This window comes from Rhineura floridana, chromosome 7 (assembly GCF_030035675.1).
Source record: "Rhineura floridana isolate rRhiFlo1 chromosome 7, rRhiFlo1.hap2, whole genome shotgun sequence".
Taxonomy (NCBI): domain Eukaryota; kingdom Metazoa; phylum Chordata; class Lepidosauria; order Squamata; family Rhineuridae; genus Rhineura; species Rhineura floridana.
The window spans coordinates 85,549,333-85,572,677 of NC_084486.1; the positions used below are offsets into that span (position 1 = coordinate 85,549,333).

A 23,345-nucleotide genomic window follows, 5' to 3' on the forward strand; every position below is an offset into this window, starting at 1 on the left:
CCCCCACCCTACCCTCCCCCTCCCCCAGCTCTTCCTTCCTCCGCTTCCATCCTCCTTTTTTACCTCTTTGGGAGCAAGTGAAGCGAGACCAGAAAAGCTGCGCGTATTTTTAAAAAATCTCTACCTTGGAATAAGGAGGAGGAGGAGGTAGTGGTGGAGGGGGGGTGAAAGTCACCCTCTTTGGGGTGGCTCTCGGCCCAGCATGGATCACTTAGGGGCGCACCACCTCCACCAGAGCCACGCCGAGCCCATCAGCTTTGGAATCGACCAGATCCTCAACAACCCGGACCAAGGCAGCTGCATGATCTCGAACGCGCGACTACAGGAGGTGGCAGACTACGGCCTGGGAGGATGTGTGGTGAGCAGCGCTTACAACACCATGACCGGCCACTACAGCTCGGCCGCTGGCGGCGGCGGCGGCTCCTCGTCAGCCGCGGGTTACAACAACGGCGGCGCTTGCAGCATGGCTTCGCTGGCGGGGTCTTATAACATGAACCTGGGGGTCGGGACCATGAACGGAAATAACCTCAACGCGGCCGGGGGCGTGATCCGGGTACCGGCTCACAGACCCCTCGCGGGAGCCGTCCACCAGCAGCTCTCCACGGCGGTGCCCACCGTCCCGTCCGTGAACAATCTCACGGGGCTGACTTTTCCCTGGATGGAGAGCAACAGGCGGTACACCAAGGACAGGTTCACAGGTGAGTGGCTCTCTTTCCCTCCTGCTGCACACCTCGTATGTCGCCCTCTCTCCTCTCTCCTCCACTCTGTATCCAAAGAAACAAACCTTTTCACTCTGAGATGGAGCGCCCTTTTTTTCTGCCCCCAAGCGACAGACTACCAGGCGGGCCCTGGGCGCGATTTGTAACTGGTTTAATGGCATCGATTGACTTGATTTATATAAATAGAGTTGATGGATTGACCGCGTAGATTTATGGCCCATAGAGCGCTTATGCCTAGCGCTTATGTCTGGGGTTTGGGGGTAAAAAGGGAGCTCTACATAGTAGCGATGTTTAAGCAAATTTATTATCATTATTAAATTAACGATATTTGATGGTATTAGTAGCCTTAGGGTCTAATTGCGTTAAAACTTCTAAGGAAGAGGTAGGATTTCAGCCCCTCGAGGTATTAGACATTTCGCTCAGAAATTGAATCGGCATACTAATAATCTGTAGTTCATCCAGTCTTTATCCAGTCACGAACTAAGCTGTGGTCTCATAGATCTTAGTTAAAAAGGAACATTTTTATTTTTAAATGGGTGGGATGATATAGCCCCAGCCCCCACATGAATGAATTTATAAATGAATCATTCCTAATGTAGCAGGATTTTTCCCCTTTCAAGAATGTATATGCACATGTATCTTAAGACTATGACACATTTATTTATTTCAAAGACTGTAATAAATGCTGCCACTAATAGCGATAATAACCACCACTCCAGTAACATGTAATGAAGCCAGGAAATATTAATAGGGATATTTAATCAATCTTTCATATATATATATATATATTATCTTCCAATAATAAGGTTTCTAAAATGTAATCATAAATCAACTACTGCCAAAAGAAGAGTCTAATTCTAATGTTCAACGCACATTTTAATAACTTGCTCGACTGTTTTTTAAAATAAATTATGCAGCACACATACGTGTCTATATATCTTTCCCACCCCGAGCCAAAGGGTATTATATGATACTGATCTATAATATAAATAATGAAAAGGCAGGATCCAGATGCGGCTAGGAGGGATGAGAGTGGCCGATCAATAGTTTGGTCTTGGGAACTAAATCCTTCTTTTGTGCCTCCTTTCGGATCCAGCCTTTCCTCCAGTCTCCGGTATGTGAATGGGGGCTGGGGGGGGGTCTGCCCTTTCACTATACATTCCCTAAACAGAAAATGTGAATCGATGCAAATGGCAGCGTATACTTTTGGCGGCAGATCTCTTCGACGAAGAACCACAACATAATCCAAGGTCTTTCAGAAGCTCTTGGGGATTTCCCGTGCCCCCCTTGCCCTCTCCTCCCTTCCCACTGCAAACAATGAGGGCAATAATATTTCAGTTTTAATCTGAACAGTGAAATCCGAGTTCATCAATAAAGTTCCCATTATCTTTCGCTTGGAGAAGGCTATGATATTCCCAGGGCTGGCATCTTACCTATCTCCCGGGGTTTTTTGCAAAGTTCACACTAATGACTGTTTGGAGAGACCCAAACAAGACAGATGGGCAGATAAACACCCGAGCCGTCGGAATCTTTCCCCAACAGAGCGCGCCCTCCGTCCCGCGCGCCGAGGCCTGCGATCCGCGTTGGGTTTAACGACGAACCCTCCGCCCCGCCTCGATTTCAGGGGCACTCTGGCGTCGCTGTTGCTCGACAGCGGAGGAAACACGGCGAGGTAGGAACGGAAGCGGAGAAAGCGGGCATTTCGTTGGAGGAGCCGAGAATCCCAGGAGCAACGCCCGAAAGGGTTAGGATTTCAATTCTGTTGAGCCAGTCGGACTATTAATATATAGAAATGGGGGTGTTCGTCTTGCATTTCCTCTGCAGCCTTTATGTTCCTCTCTCCGTCGGGCGGAGAAAGGCAGGCACAGCCTCCAGGCCTCTGCGCCAAGGAATGCATCGCTGCATCCCTGCAGAGGAGGCTGGTGCAGAAATGGCTGCGCCCTTTGCCTTTAGAGGACAATCATAATTCTTCTTTTTTTAAAAAAGTCCCATCCAGGTCTGATTGATTGATTTGTTTGTTTATTTAAACGAGAGTATGTTTGGAGCCCTCCTTGTATTTCAGAGGTGGCTTCTCCAGCAGAGGCCTACCTTTTTTTCTTCCTCGCCTGCCGGTGAAGCCCGCTGGAAAAATTGGGAAATGATTAGCATTGAACTTGGAGGGCCAGGCGTGCGTAGATGAGGAGCTGGGCGATATCTCTGAGAGCCTTTGGACTGTGCCAGATGAGATTAGTCAAACGTCTTTCCCAGCTTTCCCTGTCGATTGTGGAAGGCTTCTTTAATATTCCTAAAGGGCGCGACCCTATGCACGTTTACCCAGAAGTAAGCCCCGCTGTGTTCAGGGTGACTTACTCCCAGGTAAAAGGGCACAGGACTACAATAACATCAAATTATTATTAATAAAGGCATCATAAATAAAGACGTTTTGAAGATCTCTTGTACTCTTTCGAATGGATCTGCCACTAAACTATAAATTAGCATCCGGATATCCATGGATAGTCTGAGTGAAAAAATTACAAGTACTTAAATAAAATCCGAGCAGATTCTTCAAGTAGCCCCTCCTTACTTCCAGCTGTCCCAAATCAAACTTTTTGGTAGAAGGTATATATCTGGCTACGGCTTGACAGTCATTGTGCCGCTAAAAATGTCTGGACTGCGTTTGTTTGTTTGAAAATTAAAGGAGATAAAAGTACCTTGACCCCGAAGAGGCAGGTATAGGACTGGACTGTTAGTGTCCCAGTCTACAAAATGTTGCCCGATCAAACTTGGAACCAGAGGCGAAACTAAAGAAAAGGAAAAAGGTCTGCCCCTACAACTCGTTGTTAAATAGCCTTTTTCGTTTTCGGAATCGGTAATTTTAGAGTCAAATTTTGTTTCGGCTGCAATGATTTTTGGAAAATATCTTTCACATGCAGAATAATCACAAGTGGGGAAACTTAGAGTAAAAGACGTTGGCTTGAGAAATCGATCTAAATATCCTTTTAGGGATCCTTTCCCCCCTATCAAATCAGTTCTGTTTTGTTCTTTACTTGCCAGATTGTTGATGTTGAACGTTCAAAAAGGGCGAATAATGATTTTGCGCGCCAACATCACAAATAAAGGGAAAGTTCGAAAGTAGGTCACAATGTGTCCATTTGAAACTAAAACAAGTAAATGTGAATCAAAATATTAAGTGCAACGGGGCCTATTTCCCCCCTGAAACACACGCACAACACCGCTCCTTTTGCCTAGTGATCTCCCGCTTGTATTGTTAATGCTTTTCATCAGCATTTTGTTTAAAAGCAACCTGGACATTTCGTGAGTGTGCGTTAATTTATTTTAAAAATAAACCAGAAAGTGTTCATTGTATTTCAGGAAGCACTGCATCAGTTATTTCGAACTGCGTCCGCTTGGATTGGGAAATGCAATAACATACAGAGAGCAACGTAGATTTTGGAGAGAGGGAAAGGAGGGGTGCCGTTGAATTCAGTGAGATTTACAACCAATAAACCTGGGGCTGCTGGGGTGCTTAGGTTTAGAGCCCTACAGCGCGATCCTGAGAATGCTTATTTAGAAGAACGTCCCACTATATTCAATGGAGTTTACTTCTCTAGTAAAAGTGCTCAGGTTTACAGCAGGAAGGAGGAACGTGTGGCCCTTCAAAATCCCACTACAACTCCCATCATCCCTGTCCATTAGCCATGGGGGTTAGAAGCTAGGGCTGATGGGAGTCGGAGTCCAACTACATGTGGAGGGCAGCAGGTTCCCCAACCCTGGTTTACAACCTGAACATTACACACCATCTTACCTGCTGCACCCCTTTCCTCCGAAGCAAATCGACCAAAGCTTTACTGTACAGTCCTCCAAGCTATGCTTACTTCGAAGTAAGTCCTATTGATTTCAGTGGGATTTACTTCCAGGTATCTATGGTTAGAGGGCTTACCCGTGGCTTTCAAGAAAAATAATCAAAAGTGGGAAAATTTTCTTGGCATGAAAGTCAGAGTTGCATCAGCCTTTGCACGATCAAAACCTTCAGGGGCAGGAGCGGGTGTGGTGAAACGGTCATATGATTTAGTTGCTGCTATTGATTAGCACTTTGTGACTCCTGCGAGGCCCGAATGAGTTATGTTGCCCGTTCACTGGTGGTGTTGCTTTGTGCTAGCCGTTGTGCTAGCAAGGGAACAAATCTTAGCGTGTAGGGTTAGTAAACGTTTTGTGCAATGTGTTTTCAAACAGCAGCACCCGAGTCCCTCGACAAGCATCCCTTTACTCATCAGGCTGCTTACCTACAAAACGAGCCAACCCATAGTAAACTGCTCTTGTCATTTCCCCTGACGTCAACTCACCTGATTTTTGTTTTGTTGTCTTTGCGTGGTGGTGAGAGACCCTGAACCCTGTGCAAAGGGAATGCGAATTTCCTAAATCAGTGTCTCCCAGGACACAAAGCATTGGATCTGCCCCTGCCTCCCAAAAGTCAGCCGGAGGGGCTCTTGATGGGCAAAGCCTTCCCATCCTTGATTCCCCATCTGGTAAAAGAGACTGAGATGTTCGGTGGCTTCTTCCACTGATTGCAACGTTTTCTGTAAAGGTGCCCTAAGGATCGTTCCCGATCGCTTTGCTTAATGTCGAGGCGTGGGGGCCAAGGAAACCTCGCGTCAGGCTTCCACGGCCTGGGTGCTCGCCTCCAAAACGTCCCACCTCTTCCATTCCTTCCGTACTCTTGCAAAGAGTTCACAGATTGGGACTGAAGTCCTTTCAGGATCCAGGCGCCTTGAACCTCCTGGATAGTTTACCCGCATGACAGATATCGTGGTAGTGTTGTACACGTGTCATTACCCACCCAGAGACTCTGGGAGGGAAGGAATAATTCGTTAGGATGTAAATGAAAGCAACAGGAGAAGCTTCTGCAAATCGAGATATTTCGCTCTTCCATCGCCCCTTTCTCTTCAAGGCTAAATGAAGAGAAGGTGGGAGATTGTGGGTCCTAGCCTGTTTTTTGGGGGGCTGCCTCGGTGACTGAGACCCCTGTGCTCTCCTCTCCCCCCCCCCCCCGCTACCTCCGCCCGGCCTCGCTCTCTGACTGTCTGTCTTTCTGTCTCTCCTCTGTCGACGCTTGTGGAACCCTTCCTGATCATATCGCCGCTTGCTTCTTTGCCCCCCCATCCCCACCTCCCTGCCCTGTCTCCCCCTCCAGTGGCCCTCTCACCGTTCACTGTAACACGCCGTATAGGTCACCCCTACCAGAACCGGACGCCCCCCAAGAAGAAGAAACCCCGCACCTCCTTCACCCGCCTGCAGATCTGCGAGCTGGAGAAGCGCTTCCACCGGCAGAAGTACCTGGCCTCTGCCGAGAGGGCGGCGTTAGCCAAGGCCCTGAAAATGACCGACGCCCAAGTCAAGACCTGGTTCCAGAACAGGAGGACAAAGTGGAGGTGAGCAAGGCCTGGGGTGGTGTGTGTGAGAGAGATGTTCTCTGTACAAACAGAAATGGCGCTGGACCAGCCAGCTTCTTAACTTAGGGTGCTCACCAAAATTTAAGGCCCATTTCTCAGCCACCTCCTAAATTATAATCGAGTGCGAGATGACTGTGGCTCCCCCCGCCAGACGGGTTGTTTTAGCCTGTATAGGGTTTTTTGAGGGGAGGAGGAAGATGGGCTTTTGGGATTGCCCGAACCTATCCCGTTTCCCAGAGGTGTGGGCCGATCGTGACTAGAGGACCTGGGCTTGTGTCAAGCCATTCTTGGCGGATGAGGGTGTGTTGGGGGTGTGTGCGACAGTGGCGCCATTATATTGACTTCCAGTCTCTTTCACGCGCGATGACTGGGAGGCTTTTGTTAAGTGGCTCTCTGTAGCTCTGCATAGACGCGCAGTTTAATGTATGACGGCCCTAAGTCGCTCATTGGAATTTTTTCATCCATAACGTCATCTGTAACACGCACGAGCCTTCCTGTGCATTATCGGACCTGTCTGTAACACCCATCGAATTCACGCCTCCTTCATTTAAACTCTCTATAATCCCTACGTGCCTACCCTTTCAGTTATCCGTGTGTTCCTCTTCTTTCTTAGGGCATCGGCGGCCCCCAGGTTTGAGAGCCTCCTTGGTGCATCATGTTCAGCCTGTATTTCACACCTCTTTATAAGTTTTCACACCTCTTTATAAACTTTATAACCCGTTTTACACACTTCAGCCAAAAATGCTGGTTGTCTGCAGGCCCTCCTCTTTAATATATCCTCCACGTGGGTGCTTTATGATGTAGGGGAAGCTGGCATCATCCGTTTGGCCCCCTGGGCGCGCTCTATATGGTCACGTGTCACCCCCTCCTCCTTACCCTGTCTCACCATTTGTCTTGCTAGAGATTCTGACGGTCTACCACCGAAAGGGTTACGGGGGTGCCAGCCTAGCCATTGGCCGATTTCTCCCGAGAGGGGTGGGGGGAAACTCGGTGGCGTTCTTGAGCTTTGCCTTTTAAAAAGATCGGGAGACTCAGGCTGGTTGCTGCTGCTGCAGCTACTGATCAAGAGCCATTGTACTGAGAGGACCCACAGTGAACATCCGGCCTTCGGAAGTGAGTGAAGGGTTTAGGAGCCCTTGCGAATTCTCTGAAGGAGGCGCTTCCCCAGTTTTTGTCGGCCAGGAGGCCAGAATGGAACCGAGCTGAAGCCCTTTCTGGGATGCTCTGAAGGCTGGACCTTTTTCTTCCGTCTGGAATGTCAGTGTCGAAAGACCCATAGTTTTGCACAGTTGGATGCTCTCCTAACACAACATTTGTCGGAGAGTCACGATACTAGGGACGGAGATTTCTGAGTGAACCTACATGCGTGTTTGAATATTTGCTAAAGATTATACCTTCCCTGCAAATTAGTCAGAGACTTTAAGCTTTAAAATAAGAAATAACTACTTTAATCTGGAAGTACATACTTGATAGGAAAGAGTCCTACATCTAGCTAACTAGCTAAGATGGAGCTGCAAACACTGAGCCTAGTGCTTGCCCTCATACTTGGAGGAGAGGGAGAGACAAAGATAATATGTCTGCTCTGGTCAGGAAAGAAAGAAGTAAGAAGGAGGGAAGGAACTGTGATCAACATCCCTTGCATATCAGTCTAGCAGGAAGGAAGAGACAGCAGGAGATCAAAGGACAGGTATAGCCTAGCAACCAAGAAGGTCTCCTCTCTAGCTACCCTTTTTAACCCCATGCAGTCTCAACCCACAAGTTGGAGATGAACCACATATTCCAACAGCATTTTACCAGATTCAAAGTCTTTCCTGCCCCACGCTAGGAAAGGATAGGCATCGCCGCTTGGATTTTTATTATTTATTTATTGGAGAGTATTATTATTATCACTGCTGCTACTACTAAGTCTAAGAGAGCCAGTGTGGAGTACTGGTTAGAGCGCTGGGAGAGGATCTAGGAAACTAAGGTTCAAGTCCCTGCTCAACTATGAAAGCCACTGGGGTGACCTTGGGCCAGTCACAATTTCTCAGCCTAACCTACCTCACAGGGTTGTTGTAAGGATAAAAGGGAGAGAAAGAGAACCATGTATGGCTTCCTGGAGAAAAGATGGGATATGAATGTCATGAACAAACAAAGGTATGGGAGAGGGCAACCAACATATCAGTCACAAGTCACATTCTGACTAAGGCTGCAGTACTACCACTCATGCTTTCCTGAGAGTCCCATTTAATAGAGTAGGACTGCATAGGATTGTACTGTTAGGCTGCAAACCTGCCCACACTTACCTGGGAGTGAGGACCATTGACAATAGGGCCTCTTTCAAAGTAAAACATGCATGGGAAAGCAGAATCTGATAAAAGAATAAATCTGAGAAACTCAGTAATTCCAGTTTTGATATAAGAAGATACCTGCCCTTCTTGAAAATGGTTAAATGTTTTGAAGGCCAGCAAGTTTAAATACATGCTTACAGGATGCAGCCCTTTTGAAGCGTCATCTGAACAATTAAGGAGACGGGCCCAGCCAGTGCCGGACAGGGCTGTGCTGAGCACCCCTTTGCTTTTCCTCCACTACAGGGAAGTAAGGAGCCTTCTGCTGCGCAGGTTTTCACAAGGTTTGTGTTCCAGCCTGTGGGGAAGCCTGCGCTGAGGCTCCTTCCCTTCTGACTATCCCATGGATGCTTCTGCCCTTGATTTAAGAACCTGAGAGAACATAAGAGAAGCCCTGCTGAATCAGGCCAGGCCAAGGCCAAGGGCTCGAGCACCCTGCTCTCACAATGGCCAACCAGATGCCCGTGGGATGCCCACAAGCAGGACTTGAGCGCAACAGATTTCTTTGCAACCAAGGAGAATAGGCAGCAAGGCATTTTTAAAGGAATAGCTGTGCGGCCAAATGGACACCCCAGTCCTAGCTTTTTGACACAAATTGACACATAACATTTAATCAATGAAACAATTCATTAAAAAATGCCCTGACAGGCAGTCACCTGCCCACCCTTTTGTAGCACAAGCATCTGAAGGTAGGGAAGGGATCATCCTACAGGCTTCTTAGCGATCTGGAATTTTACTGATGGCATGGAAACCTGTACTCCTAGGGCTCTCTGTCGCCCTTCAGAGATGTACCTGAGGAAGCCAGGAGGAGGATCTATCCAGTGCTGCCCTGCCCCTCCCGCCTACTCTCAGTAAGAATGCCTGAAGAAGTTTTGAATCTTACGAATCCTTCATTTAAAGCTCAGAAAAATGCCCTGCCGTTTCCCAGTTTCAAGGCAGCAGCAAAACAGACAGTAAACTTTGTCTTCGCTGTGAGTGCAAAGGAGCAGATACAGATGATTAGAGTCTAGATCCCTGCACTATTATTTTTATTTTGCCATGCTGACTTTTCACCCTGGAGGTTTCGGTCCTAAACCCCACCAATAGAAGATTTATGTGAATGCTTAGAATCGGAGTTGAATACATTCACCTCAAACATCACTGGGCATGATGAACAGATTTTTTTTAAAAAAAGTCTTAGGAACAAGAACAGATTTAATCCAAGTAGATTTGAAATATTTCCACCTAATAAAAATAGTCTGTGCTATGAAAAAAAATACTTTTGGAATTTGTCAGGTCCACCAAAGGAACCAAAGTCTTAGACCCTCAATGTGAGCTATTGTTATTCACGGTGAAATGGGGTTAAAGTAACCATGCTGGAAGACATTGTGTGATTCCTTAAAAGGAAACCGATTCTCTAGATACCAATGTTAAAATAAAAATATTTTCTAAAAAAAACAAAAAACAAAAAAACCCTACGCAATTCTTTTGAAATTATTATGTTTGCACCTGAAACTATTTTAATGGAAGAACAAATCAATTCTGGTTTAGAATAGGGACGTTGTCTGTGTTTATATATTCTTTCATGCAACTTTTGTCTTTTTATCCATCCATTCATCTATTAGTAACTGCAAGCATCCACGCATATCCCTCGCTGCTGTAAGTGGCCCCTCGCCCAGATCAAAGTCTGCTTGAAAACTACCTAGAGCTCACAGTACAACACAGACCCACGTGAGACTTACCTTGCTCTATGCATGAATGCCTGTCACTGTATGATAAGGTAAAATTCAGTGTTTGAATTAGAGGGGAACAGAGAGGGTGCAGCCTCTCCTCCAGCTGTTATTAAAGGTGGAGGTGGGGACAGTGGGAATGATTTGGCTAAAATTGGGAGGAGTCAGGGGTGGGGTTTATGGATTTCATTAAGACCCCCCCAAATCCCCTCATAACTGAGCACTTAAAATTAATGTCCCAAATGTTGTCCATCTTTTTTTAACCTCCCCCCTCATTTTCCTAGTAATCAATATGTCTTAAGCTATGGTGTGTACAAATTTCAACTTTCTGGGTGGCCTGGAAGTGCATTAACCATTTGGTAGCACCCTCTTTGTCCCCTCTTTTCAGGGGAAGAAGAGGACATTGATAATCAGTGTGTCTTGGTCTGTATCTGAAAGAGAGATTTAAGTGCAATTCTTTATTTGGTTACTCAGAAGTAAATCTCACTGAGTTCAATGGGGGTTATAAGAGTGTATAAGATTGCAGTCCTACCTTAGCTTACAACAACAAAACTTTTCCATGCAGAGTGATTTCCTTTTCATTGGCTTCAACAGGATGAAGAATGCTTTTTACATGGCTGCTTTCTTTTTTAAAAAACTATTGTAAGCTAACTTGAGAATGGATGTGGTTCAAAGGCACCCCAGAAATCAAATCCATTATTTAGCATTAGATATAACTAGTGATGCCACATAGAACAGGTACTAACACCTAGTTTTTATTTTATTTTCAAAGCTCAGCGGGATTTACTCACTCTGTCTGGACTTCAGAGCTAGGTTCACATTAAAATAAGGTCTCCTCAAGCACATCTGCAGCAGTAGTTCTTTTTACAACAGATAGGATAGTCTATATGTGATATGCTGTAGTTCTTAATGAACTTCAAAGGCTCCAGTTTTATTAATGCACTTCTGTTTATGTACAAACACATATCCTGCTTATCTCAAATACATCAACAGAAGTGGCTTACAACAAAACATAAGAATAAGATACAACATTAATTCAAGACCAGTAACACACATCACATTGTGATTCACATTTCAAATGGCAAATTCAGAAAAAGAATAACCCTATAACCCCTTTGCAAACTTCCCCCCCTTGGGAGTCCCCACCCCCTTGGAAATTTGGAGGGGGGTGTTGGAATATATGGGGTTCAACTCCCAACTTGTGGGTTGAGGCTGCATGGGGCTAAACGCGTAGCTAGAGAGGAGACAACTCTGCAGGGTCCTACAGGACATTGGGCCAAACGTCCTATAGGGGGTGGCCTGACAGGGGACATTCTCAGTGGCAAGTCCTCAGCTGTGGAATTGAGATATATCTATTTTAGGACCCATCCTATTCTTCTGATTCTAAAGTGTTTTAATTGATTTTAATGTTGTATTTTTAACATTGTTGTAACCTGCCCTGGGATTTTATGGTGAAAGGTGGGTAAGAAATCCTATAAACAAACAAAGCAGCAGGTCCATAGTCAGCCAACAGGGAGTAAGAAAGCCCCAAATTTTATTTATTTATTTAAAATATTTCTATCCTGCCCTTCTATTCTACAATAGGGCACTCAGGGTGGCTCGCAATAAAATAATACACAATAAACATTAACATAGATAAAAATGCATAAAATACAGTAAAGAAATACAGAGGAGTGAGAAGACATGATTCACTAGAAAAGACAATAATGCTGGGAAAAACAGGGAATAGAAAAAGAGGAAGGCCAAACAAGAGATGGATTGATTCCATAAAGGAAGCCACAGACGTGAACTTACAAGATCTGAACAGGATGGTTCATGACAGATACTCTTGGAGGTCGCTGATTCATAGGGTCACCATAAGTCATAATCGACTTGAAGGCACATAACAACAACAAAGAGGTAATCAAAGGCCTTCTGAAGGGGCTAGGTTTTAACTTCCTGCCAGAAGGGCCAAAGTGTTGGAACCTTATGGGTAGCTCTGCGGAGAGCATTCCATAAGGGTAGTGTCACAACTATCCCTGTGTTGTGGCACTGTAACATTTTACTGGGACCTCATTCACACCATGCATTTATTCCACAATGACTCCATTTTAAACAGTCATGGATTCCCCCAAAGAATCCTGGGAAGTGTAGTTTGTGTAGCTGAGAGCTACAGTTGTCAGAGAGGTTTAACAGTCAGTCACTTTCCCCAGAGAATTGAAGCTCTGTGAGGGGAATAGGGTTCTCCTAACAACTCTCAGCACCCTTCACAAACTACACTTCCCAGGATTCTTTGGAGGAAGCCATAACCATTTAAAGCTCTACTTGGAGCTCACACGTCAGCAACGGTGCACAGAACTGCAGGCTTGCAGCAGGATCCCATGCATGTTTACTCTGAAGCGGTAAGCGCCACTGATTTCAACGGGACCCCCCCCCCCCATACGTGGTTTTAAGCTTACAGCGTTAGCTTACTGATGTCAGTGGAAGGCCTCATTTAAACAGCTTAACCTTCAATGGGACTTGGCTGCTGCGACTCATAGTTTGCTAGATGGTGTTTCAGGGGCAAAGGATGGCTTTTCCTGCATTCTCACCGGGCCCAGCGCGGCCTGGATGGGAATTAATCCCGCGAGACACTTATTACAGCGACGCCGGTAGGGTCTGCTTGGATTTGCATATTTGCAATTAAGTCGCTGGAGGTTGTGCGGGGTAGGTGTAACTGAGCGGTTCGCTTACTGTTGGCAATCTTTAAACAAATTGGGCAGAGACACGTGGCTTTTGCTGCTGCTTTTTCCCCCTTCTCCCCCCGTTCGGAGGAGCCTGAGCAGCATTTTTTTCTTTCTTTGACGAATGACTCCTTTTGCCCGGCAAGCGGTGCTAACGGAGAAAAATGCCCCGGACCGAAATTAATAATCTGTTTTTCACTAATTATCAGACTCGGAAGCTGGGTTGCATTCTCTCCTACGTCAAAACAATATTAAATATGCATCAGGAGTAAACTTGCGGTGAAAGGATGCCTTGTTCATATGCCTTGTTTATATAATTCTTCCCCGACTCAGAGAGGGAGTGCAAGACCGCTGAAGAATCCTCTGCCCACGTGGGGCCGTAGGTGCGCAGGCAGAGGGCTCGATCTTGCCAAAGTGAACCCGCTCTTAAGACGCTTCTCTTTATTTTGAGGAATGCGCAGATGTGTCCCTTGAAATCAGTAGGACTGCCCAGCGTCTAGATTTAGCGGAGAAAGGTCCGTGGCCTTTCCCTTAGTTGTGCGGGGCTGGCTTCCACAAAACAAGCCCCTGGCTGTGTTATTGTTTTAACCGGTGTCTTCAGACGAACTCAAAGCTTCTTTCTTGCGTTGCCGAAGGCAACAGAACAGCAGCATAACTAAATTAAAAGCAAATCGGTAATTAACAGGAGAAGCATCCGGTTTTGGTTTGTAAAACTGAGCAGGTCGTCCGCGAAGGGCCCCCCTGAATGTATTATTAAAAATATGGCTGAGATGATTCGTGGAAAATTATTCGTCCTTGCAAATAGGTTCCTTCAGTAGCAATGACACGTTTTAAAGTTTTATGTCAATATGCAGTCAGATGGCAATTAGACTGTGGATAAATCGTTATTGGGGCACCATCTAGCTGCAGTGAAGCAGTTTCCAGAGCCCAGTACTTTCAGTGAGGCAGAGTTGTGCAAGTGCTTACTTGTGAGTAAGCTGCACTTAATTCAACATATGACTCCAGTTTAAATATGCTCTTTGCTGTGGTTGGATCATGTGCATTTGTGTTTCAGTTTAATACCACTTCCTGAGTGACTCTTGCATGCAGCTTTGAACTCAGAGGGACTTAACTTTTTGTATACGTCTGTGTGTGCGCATAAAATATCTTTCAGGATTGGGCTGTAATAAAAATACAATATAAGTACTATTCATACATCACTGCAATCGCCAGTTATTCTGATTCTTTCCCCCCAAATGAGGCCTGGGAGCAGTGCCTCTTTCTGAGGACCTCCACACTGGAGCTTAATGCGGATTTGAAGCAGCTTCTCTCTCTCTCTCTTGCTCTCTCTCTCTCTCTCTCTCTGTGGCATCTACATGACATCCTCTTTATCAAAGTGGCACTTTCTCCCTGCTAAATTCAGACTTTCCTGAGCCACAGATAATCCGATAAGGAAAGACAATCAAATGTTATCTGACTGTGGACATACTGAAGCACATTGTGTGGATGGTGCTTTTTTTAAAACAAAATGTGTGGTGACTGTTTTGCTGGGGGGCGTCTATTGCCACTCTGTCTGCTTCCATTTTGTTTACATCAGCCCTAAGGACCAGCTTTTCCCACCAGTTGTTGCTGAAGGCAGTTGGAGGTAATTTTATTTTTAAAGCAGCTTTCCTGCACAGAACTGTTCTTGCACAAAATGGCTGTATTAAAAATAAAAATAAATTTTGCTCTTGCAGGTATAGGAGGTGGGAAAGGGAAAAGGGAGGAAAGGAAGTGGCAGCTGTTCATGTGAGTGACTCCAAATACTTGCTTCGCTTGGAGCAACATGCATAATTAAAGAAAGGCACTTTTGTGCAAATCTGGAAGATCAAAAAATGTTTATTTCAATAATAATAAACAATTTTGGAAGGTGTGCATGCACAGGTAAACAAGTACCTTCATGCATGCCCACAATGGACCTCAGGTTTCTTGAATTCGTGGTGAGTGAGGAAATACTAAATGAAGGGAGGGGATAACATTATACCTTGTGAATATATCCCATCAAGCACCACCCACTAGTATGGAGGGGGAACATCAAGACAGATTTTAGAAGCATAAAATTGAAAGTGCACATGTGTGGAGGAAGGTGTGTACACGTGTGCGTGCGTGCACTCTCTCTCACACACTCACTCACTCACTCACTCACTCACTCACTCACACACACACACACACACACACACACACACACGAGCATCTCACAGATGTGTTAACAGCCTAGTGTGGAATGGACACAGCCTGTTTCTCCACATCCCCAATTTTCTTGGACAGTCCAGATTTTCAGAGGAGAACTGGTAATTTTCTTGTGTTTTGAGAAGCTAACACACTTGCTGTGAACTGCACCTTTGTCAAGTTCACTTCCATGCTCTGTCTCTATCTCTCTTTAGTAGTAGTAGAACTAACCATAAATGTTCTAGGGTTGGTGGAATCACTGCAGGCAGTAACTGTTTGATATTATTACTAAAACTCTAATGGGTTTTGAACTGAAGCACTGTAAGGAGATCAATACTAATAAAGATAAGAAAAAGGAATCTTCTATAGTTTCATTCTAAACTGATCTTCAAAACAATTTATTACCAAGTGAGAGAGAAGAAGAGGGAGTTGATAAGAAAGAGGAGGCAATCAGTTAACCTGCTACATCAGATCAGATTGGCTTGATAAAAAGTCTGAAACTGTTTGGATGTGCAAGAGAATGAATGAACAATGGGTGTTGGTCTGGCATGACCTCGTTTGCCATCCTCCTGATCTCAAATTTAGATGTGGCATTGTGAGGCCTAGATTACTTGGCCTGGAGAGTTTAGGTCTAGCTTTGCATCATGTTGGGAAAGGCAAGCAAGTCTGTGCCTTAGATTTCCCTCCTATCTTTTGCAAGCCTGGTTTCATGGCTAAGATATTGGGAAGAAACGATTGCATAGATAAGAGACAACATCTTAGAGCAGTTTATGTTGAAAAAAGAACTCGGCAAACTCAAGAAGAGATATGGCAAAGCTCAGTCTGTCCCAAAAGTGTTGAAAGACCTGGGACTTGCTTTCAGACTCCTTGTAACCTACTGTAAAACATTTCATCCTCAGTTTTGAATTTGTCTTATTCACCTGACACTACCATTGATGAGGGAGATATCATCTTTAAAAATCCAGAACCCACTTCTAATAAAATGTCAATGAAGGATTTGTGACAGCAGTAAAAGATAGAATGGACAGAAGGAATTTGGAAATAACCCTGAAGGGGAGCATCCAGCTCACTGTTTCGCCAGAGAGCAGCTTTGTTCAAAACCTGCAAGGCCATCATACTGCACTTTGCTTGGACCCTGTGGAGGCAGAGGTGGAAGTGCCTTTAACATCCCTGATAATCTCCCTATTCTGGCACCTCTTTTTAAAAAACTCATTTTCTTTTTAACCTTTCCTTTCTCTCCTGCCTCCATCTTTTCTTCTTTTCTCCATTTCCCAACCATTCTCTTTCTCTTCTCTATTTCTCCCTCTCTTTTTCTGTCCATCATTATTTTCCATTGTTTCCTGGCTCATTAAGATCAGGCCCACTACCTGTTTGAATTCTCAAAGAGTGTCTGTGAATTTCTGAGCAGAAAGAAGATTAAATGTGCTGGGTGACTCTTTAAACTCTTGATTGTGGTGGGAGCTTTCATGAAACCTCATGCAGCTGATTAAGCTAGTAATAGTTTATGAAACTGTGATTATGCTGCAATAAATGTGTTTGGCTGAGATCTTAGAAGTTTTTTTCATTTAACAGTACTAGTGCAGTATACATTTCTTCATGTAAAATGTAAAATTTTTTAAAGGGATTTTATAAATACTTTGGAAACCTTTTGAAACATCATCCAGAACACTGTCATCAACTGCAGTTCATCTACATTTCCTCCAGTTACAAGTGAGATGCATCTCCCTCTAAAAGTCCATCATGCCCCTTCAGCTGATGTGTGCTAGGTATAGGACGCCGGGCCCAATGTCCTGTAGGACCCCGCAGAGTTGCATAGCGGAACGGAGAGTTTTGAGCGAGCTTATGTGTGTGTGTTTGAATCTTTGCTAAGATTCTACCTTCCCTGCAAATTAGTCAGACAGAGACTTTAAGCTTTAAAATAAGAAACAACTGCTTTATTCTGGAAGTACATGCTTGATAGGAAAGAGTCCTATATCTAGCTAACTAGCTAAGTTGGAGCAATGAGCACTGAGTCCAGTACTCGCCCTCATGCTGGTGGAGAGGGAGAGACAAAGGAAAGATGTCTGCTCCCCTCTCGAGAGAAAGAAGATGACTGGGAAGGAGGGAAGAAACTGGGATCAACACAGCGGCGTCACTAGCGGGAGTGCAGGGGGGTGCGGACCTCCGGTGCACGCCCTCCCAGGGGCATAGACGAGGTGGCTGGGCTTGCATGCACTCGTGCTCACAGCCACCCACCCCGTCCATGCCCCTGGGAGGACGCACGTTGGAGGGGCACCCAGCCACAGAAGGCCTGGGAACGCCGGAACGCCTCCCTCGCCTCGCTGACGCTGCTCCTGGTCTCGCCCGCCCGCCCGCCTCCGAGGAGTTGGAGCAGCCTTGCCGGGCAACAGCGCGGGGTGGTTCTGGGTGTCACCACCCTCATGGTGACACCCAGGTGCGGGCCGCACCCTCCGCACCCTGGTAGTGACGCCCCTGGATCAACATCCTTTGCATATCACTGTAGCAGGAAGGGAGAGACAGCAGGAGATCAAAGGGATAGGTATAGCCTAGCAACCAAGAGGTCTACCCTTTTTAACCCCATGCAGCCTCAACCCACAAGTTGGAGTTGAACCTCATACATTCCAACACTAGGTGACATACCCTATTTTCATAGGATGCTTCCAGATGAGAGCTTTATGTCACAAACAAGTAATTCAGATCAGATTTTTCTGTGTGCAAGACAGGCACATGAGAGTCCACCCACTGCTTTTTAGTTGTAGGTTTTTCACAGGCATTCAGCTCTTTTCTGTCCATACCAGTGGGCAGTCCTTGATGGAATGTTTCTGTGGTATGTTTTTTGGCCCCTATCCTCAGTCACTACTTGTCCACCCTCCACTACCTTTTCCCATTCTGAGCACGTGCATAGGTATTTATGTACCTGGGTACATGCAGCTTTTAAAATAAACAAGTGAACATTGGAAGTGCAGAAGAGCAAACATTGCCAGTCTTAGTTGTTATGTTTTACAATGGGAAAAACAGAGGCTTGTGGTTTGTGGGGGTAGGGGCAGGGCAACATACATTTCCATTTGGCTTTTTAAAAAAAATGCACAGGTTTTGCTCAAGGCTGATAATTTGCTGTACTGACATTCTGATAGAGGTATTGTGCAAGACCTTTGTATTAATCTTTTCAAAAATCTCAATGTATTTACTATGATTACAGTTCCCAAGGTGGGGCAGTAAACACACTAGTCACCAGATCAAAGTATTTCCATTAGCCACACCTGAAGGGGAAACAGGTTGCCAATCAGTTATGAAATCTCTTTGAAGCTGATTTGTTTTTAAAAAAACACCACTCATGCTGCTCTCACCAGGTTTTACAGTAAAAAGGAGTGGGATTTGACTAGCGTTGTGTGCCCCTGTTTTCAGAAGAGAGAAGTGAAGAGGCACTGGAACTGGCAGAAGAGTGTGTGTGTTACTATCCTGGGTTTCCTAGTGTTGAGACCTTGAGAGAACAGCTCCTCTAAACTAGTTTGTTGCAATTCCAGCATACCTAGTATGTGGAATCAATAGAAATAGGCACACTGGAAGCAAAATAGCTAGGTTGTGTAGAGGTGAGGAGCAAATGGAAATAATGGCATAGTAGTAAAACCACCCACTGAAGCATCATGCCACACATTACAAACCTCTCACCCCAAAATGTGCTAATGCGTTTCCACACCAGTGTTGACTGTGGATATATAATATGTAATTTTTACTTAACAGATCTTCTATAGTAAGAGGAAATCCATATGAAATATAAAAGGGAAAAAAAGAAAAAAGTATAGGCTAGTATTTTTATTATGATGATGTCATGGATGGTGCAAAAAAGAAACACACAGACATCACTGCTTCCACAATAAACCTCCATCTGGAAGCATCTTTAGTCCCAAATCATCTTAGCTAGGTTCTAATATTCTAATCTGCTTCTAGTGCAACAAATCTGAGCATACAGGTGATGTCCCCTTCCTGAATCAGCCAGGACTGTAAATGCAAATTCACATTCCTGCACCCCCCAAACCTTAGATGTGATCTGCACTCTGTGATGTTATGTTCACTGTGGGGTAACTGAGACATATTTTACAGAACTTATATTTTGTTGCTGCTTGGCATCATGATATATATTGCCAAAATATATGTGGTTTTAAAATTCTTTTTAAAAGCAATGTTGTGAACAGTGAAAATACTTGAACCTGAACAAAACTACTGATTTCTGATACTTCATGTGATCACCAAGGTGGACATGTATGCTTAAAGTGTTTTACCACTTCCAGTCTATTTTGTGAATCTTGGGGCTCAATAATGTTCCTCAATTCAAGCATGGTGGACATATTCTTATTAGTAAACTATTGTGATGATGTCACTATGTTAAAAGAATACTAAAAAAAAGGTAATACATAAGGGATTACTGTACATCACTGGAATAACATAGGATTAATTTGTATCAGGTTTTAGTGAATATAACATTTGTATTGTGCCTCCAATTTAGTCAGTTAGTTAGAACTGGATTGCCTTTCCCATCAGTTATACATTTCTATAAATAAAGTAGCTTTTCTTATTGTCTGAAGTCTCAGTGATTTACAGCAGGGTAAATCACACTGCTCTCAGTTCCTCTACCAATGCTGTTCCATAGTTAATCTGTGCCAATACCCAACAGTTTGAAGGTACTCTGCAAAGCTAAATGTAAATATCCATTATGAATTGTACTACTGGCACCTAAAACATACATGTTGCATATTTGCTTATGGCTGTAAACCTATCGACTCTTAACTTGCAAGTCCCATTAAAGTCTGTGGGACTTCTGAGTAAACTTGCATAGTTTCACTGTGCAAAACTGTAGTCCTAAGTATACTGATGGGAAGTAAATCCCATTTAAATATGTCTTTGAGATCAGAGTATTAATCTGGGTTTAACTTTGTATTCCTTCCCCACTCTCCAAAAGTATATTACCTCAATGGGAGCAGTAAATGTGTACTAGGTGTCAATATTTCATATTCTTTCATAGATGCAGTTGGGTATGAGACCTTTCTCCATGTGTGCTCTAGTTCAGATGCTCTTCAACCCTCCACTGTAGCATCCCCACTGAAAACAAAATGTCTTCTCTGATATGATGAAGTTGACAGGAGTAGACTCCCAGTGATGATTGGCATGAGCTTTGCAGATTTTTTTTTAAAGAGACTATTGTGCTCTGCTTATGCCTATTGCTATGCTATCAGGAAGTAATATCTGTCAGATGGTTGCAGCAGGACAGACATTATTTCCCTCATGTGACTACATCCACGGAATGGCTTTGTGTGGAGCATGTTAGAAGGCTTCAACTGTGTTTGTCTGTAACACATTTTTTGGCACTATGGCTTCTTAGGGATGTCCAAGGCTTCAACAAGACAAGCTTGGTTTCCATATTTGACTAAGAAAGCTGTGCCTAGTAGACAGAACTGGGTCCTGTAACAGAAATCTGAAACAGTGGCTCCATGCTAGCTTCCTTTCTGAACACTTACCAACATATCCAGCCAAATCTCACCTGAAGCAACCTGTCCCCTTTTATGCTAGCATTTATTCTCATTAAAATGACATGTTATGTTTGTCTGATGATGAGGTCTTGCCTTCAGTGCACTTAGTTTCTTTATAGGCGTGTGAAGGAGGGAGATGGCAGAGCCGAAGCCTGCCTGTGATCTGATGCGTGCAGGGGGACTGTTGGAATATGTGGTTCAACTCAACTCATGGGTTGAGGCTGCATGGGGTTAAAAGGGTAGATAGAGAGGAGACCTCCTGATTGCTAGGCTAATACTTATCCTTTGATCTCCTGCTGACTCTCCCTTCCTGCTAGACTGATATGCTTAGGATGTTGACCACATCTTCCGGTCTCCTTCCTCCTCCTCCTTTCTCTTGAGAGGGAGAGCAGACATCTTCTCTTTGTCTCTCCCTCTCCTCCAAGCATGAGGGCAAACACTAGGCTTAGTGTTTGCATCTCTAACTTAGCTAGTTCGCTAGATGTAGAACTCTTTCCTATCAAGTATGTACTTCCAGAATAAAGTACTGTAGTTATTTCTTATTTTAAAGCTTAAAGTCTCTGTCTGACTAATTCCAGGGAAGGGATAATCTTTAGCAAAGATTCAAACACACAAAGCTCACTCAGACACTCAAATACCTAATTTCGCTACTCTGCAACAGGGACTGGTTTCTCAAGGGTGAGGGGAAAGGCACTCCACACGTGCTCAGAGGCACTTTGGTTTACTGTTACTTCACATTTTCCAGCCCTGCTATTGAAAACACTTTGGTGGTTCAGCTCTGTGAAAAAATTAAGTCCTGCTAGCTCTTGAAGAGGATAATCAGTCCTCAGATTTTGTAGTTAGCCCCCCTCTCTATTTCTCTTTTTCAGCATAGCCCTCCAATCTGCAATGGAGGCATAACAGTGAAGTACAGTCTGGCATTGTTATTACTCTTTCATCTCAACCTGCAGTCAGAAAACCAATGCAAGGTTGCTGCACTGTCTCAGCTGTAGCCCAACCCCCAAGTGTAGTAGGGGTCCTAAGAGGGAAGCAGTGAGATCCAGTGTGGTGTAGTGGTTAGAGTGGTTAGAGTGCCACATTAGGTTTCTGGAGGCCAGGGTTCAAATCCCCATTCGGCCATGAAGCTCACTTGGTGACCTTGGGCCAGTCACCATCTCTCAGCCTAACCTACCTTATAGGGTTGTTGTGATGATGAAATGGGGAGGGGGACCACCATGCAAGCTACCTTGAGCTCCATGGAAGAAAGGTGGGATATAAACATAATAATAAATAAATAATAAACTCCTATCAGCTCCAGCCAACCATGGTAAGGCATGATTGCAGTTATGGTCCAGCAACATATGGAGAGCACCTCCTTGGCTACCTGAGTTAGGGTGTTGGACCAAGAGCAGGGAGACTTGATTTCAAATCCTCATTTGGCCAAGCAGCTTCCTGGATGACCTTGGGCCAGGTGCTGTCTCTCAGCCTAATCTACCTCACAGGGTTGTAGTGAAGATAAAGTAAAGGGTGAGGGAAGAACCAGGTATGCTTCCCTGAGCACCTTGGAGGAAAGGCAGGGTATAAATGTTGTACATAAATAATCCTGAAATATGATATGGTCTACATCTTTCTCCCAGGCGACAAACTGCAGAGGAGAGGGAAGCAGAGAGGCAGCAAGCCAATCGCATCCTCATGCAGCTCCAGCAAGAGGCCTTTCAGAAAACCATCAACCAGCCCCTCCAAGCAGACCCCATCTGTGTTCACAACTCCTCTCTCTTTGCCCTCCAGAATCTCCAGCCATGGTCAGACGACTCTTCAAAGATTACCAGCGTTACTTCTGTAGCCTCTGCCTGTGAGTGAAGCCTTGACTTTGCCTATGCATGGACTGTTGTGTTCCAAATGGCTGGTCCTATCCACCACTACTTGGAGAAGATCTATTACTCAGAGATGGAATGATGAACCAGCAACCAGACCATGCCCTATGCAAGTAAATACTCTCTTACTGGGCAAAATGTCCACATGTGGGCAGTATTTTAATAAAGGGCATCACTTGTTCTTCTTTAAGATTGTGAGGCCAGATCATGAAAATTTGTGCAGGATCATTTAAAGACTTTTTTGGGGAGAAAACAACTTGACGTTATTCTTTTTTTTAGACATTTCCAAGAGAAACCACTCATATAATTTCACTTTTGCTGGCAATACAAGATTTATTCTCTCATATCAATGTTTTAGACTGATTATTTGTAAGCCAAATAACGACATGCATTTGAATCAAACATGTCTTTAACAACCCCTGCACCTTCAACTAGGGTGTTTTGCCTCAAAAGACAGTACAATCTTGCAAATAAACAAGAACTTGCCACTTTTTTTCTTTTCAATTTTTATAGATGAATTCTTTGGGCTTCTCTTCTTTTACTTATTTTCTCCCTGCTGAAGGAATGAAACCGGAATTATTGTTGAATGTAAACATTACATTGCAAACCATAGTGTGAAGGTTGTGATAGGTTTCCCTGGCTACCACAGACTCTGCATTGATCAACTTATATTTTAATAACTCTGAGGCATCTGTGGCATTTTTGCAGGGGTAATGCAGTTTCATTTGATGGATTATTTTGATACAGTTTATGATATTGTTCAATATTTTATTTACTTTTGCTTGAGAAGTCTGCTTTGCCATGCGGGGGACGGGTGGAAGCCTCCTTTTTCCATTCCCTGACCAGCATTTCCACAATTTTTTTTCCATCGTGTTGAGAAAAAGCTTGTGATTG

At 44.5% G+C, this 23,345-nt stretch overlaps 1 protein-coding gene across 1 annotated transcript; it reads left to right on the forward strand.

The window, feature by feature from the left end:
• Window positions 1–202: 202 nt before the first annotated feature.
• Window positions 203–22,795, forward strand: TLX1 (T cell leukemia homeobox 1). Its single transcript, XM_061634397.1, has 3 exons — window positions 203–698; window positions 5,926–6,127; window positions 22,215–22,795. The coding sequence occupies exons 1-3, from the start codon at window positions 203–205 to the stop codon at window positions 22,435–22,437; spliced, it is 921 nt and encodes a 306-aa protein (XP_061490381.1). The 3' UTR covers window positions 22,438–22,795.
• Window positions 22,796–23,345: the final 550 nt, after the last annotated feature.

Excerpts from the sequence above, each read along its gene's own strand:
- TLX1 (XM_061634397.1), top strand. The coding sequence starts at position 203 with ATGGATCACTTAGGGGCGCACCACCTCCACCAGAGCCACGCCGAGCCC. Across the intron at positions 699-5,925 it reads CACCAAGGACAGGTTCACAG|GTCACCCCTACCAGAACCGG; the intron begins GTGAGTGGCTCT and ends CACGCCGTATAG. Across the intron at positions 6,128-22,214 it reads AACAGGAGGACAAAGTGGAG|GCGACAAACTGCAGAGGAGA; the intron begins GTGAGCAAGGCC and ends TCTTTCTCCCAG.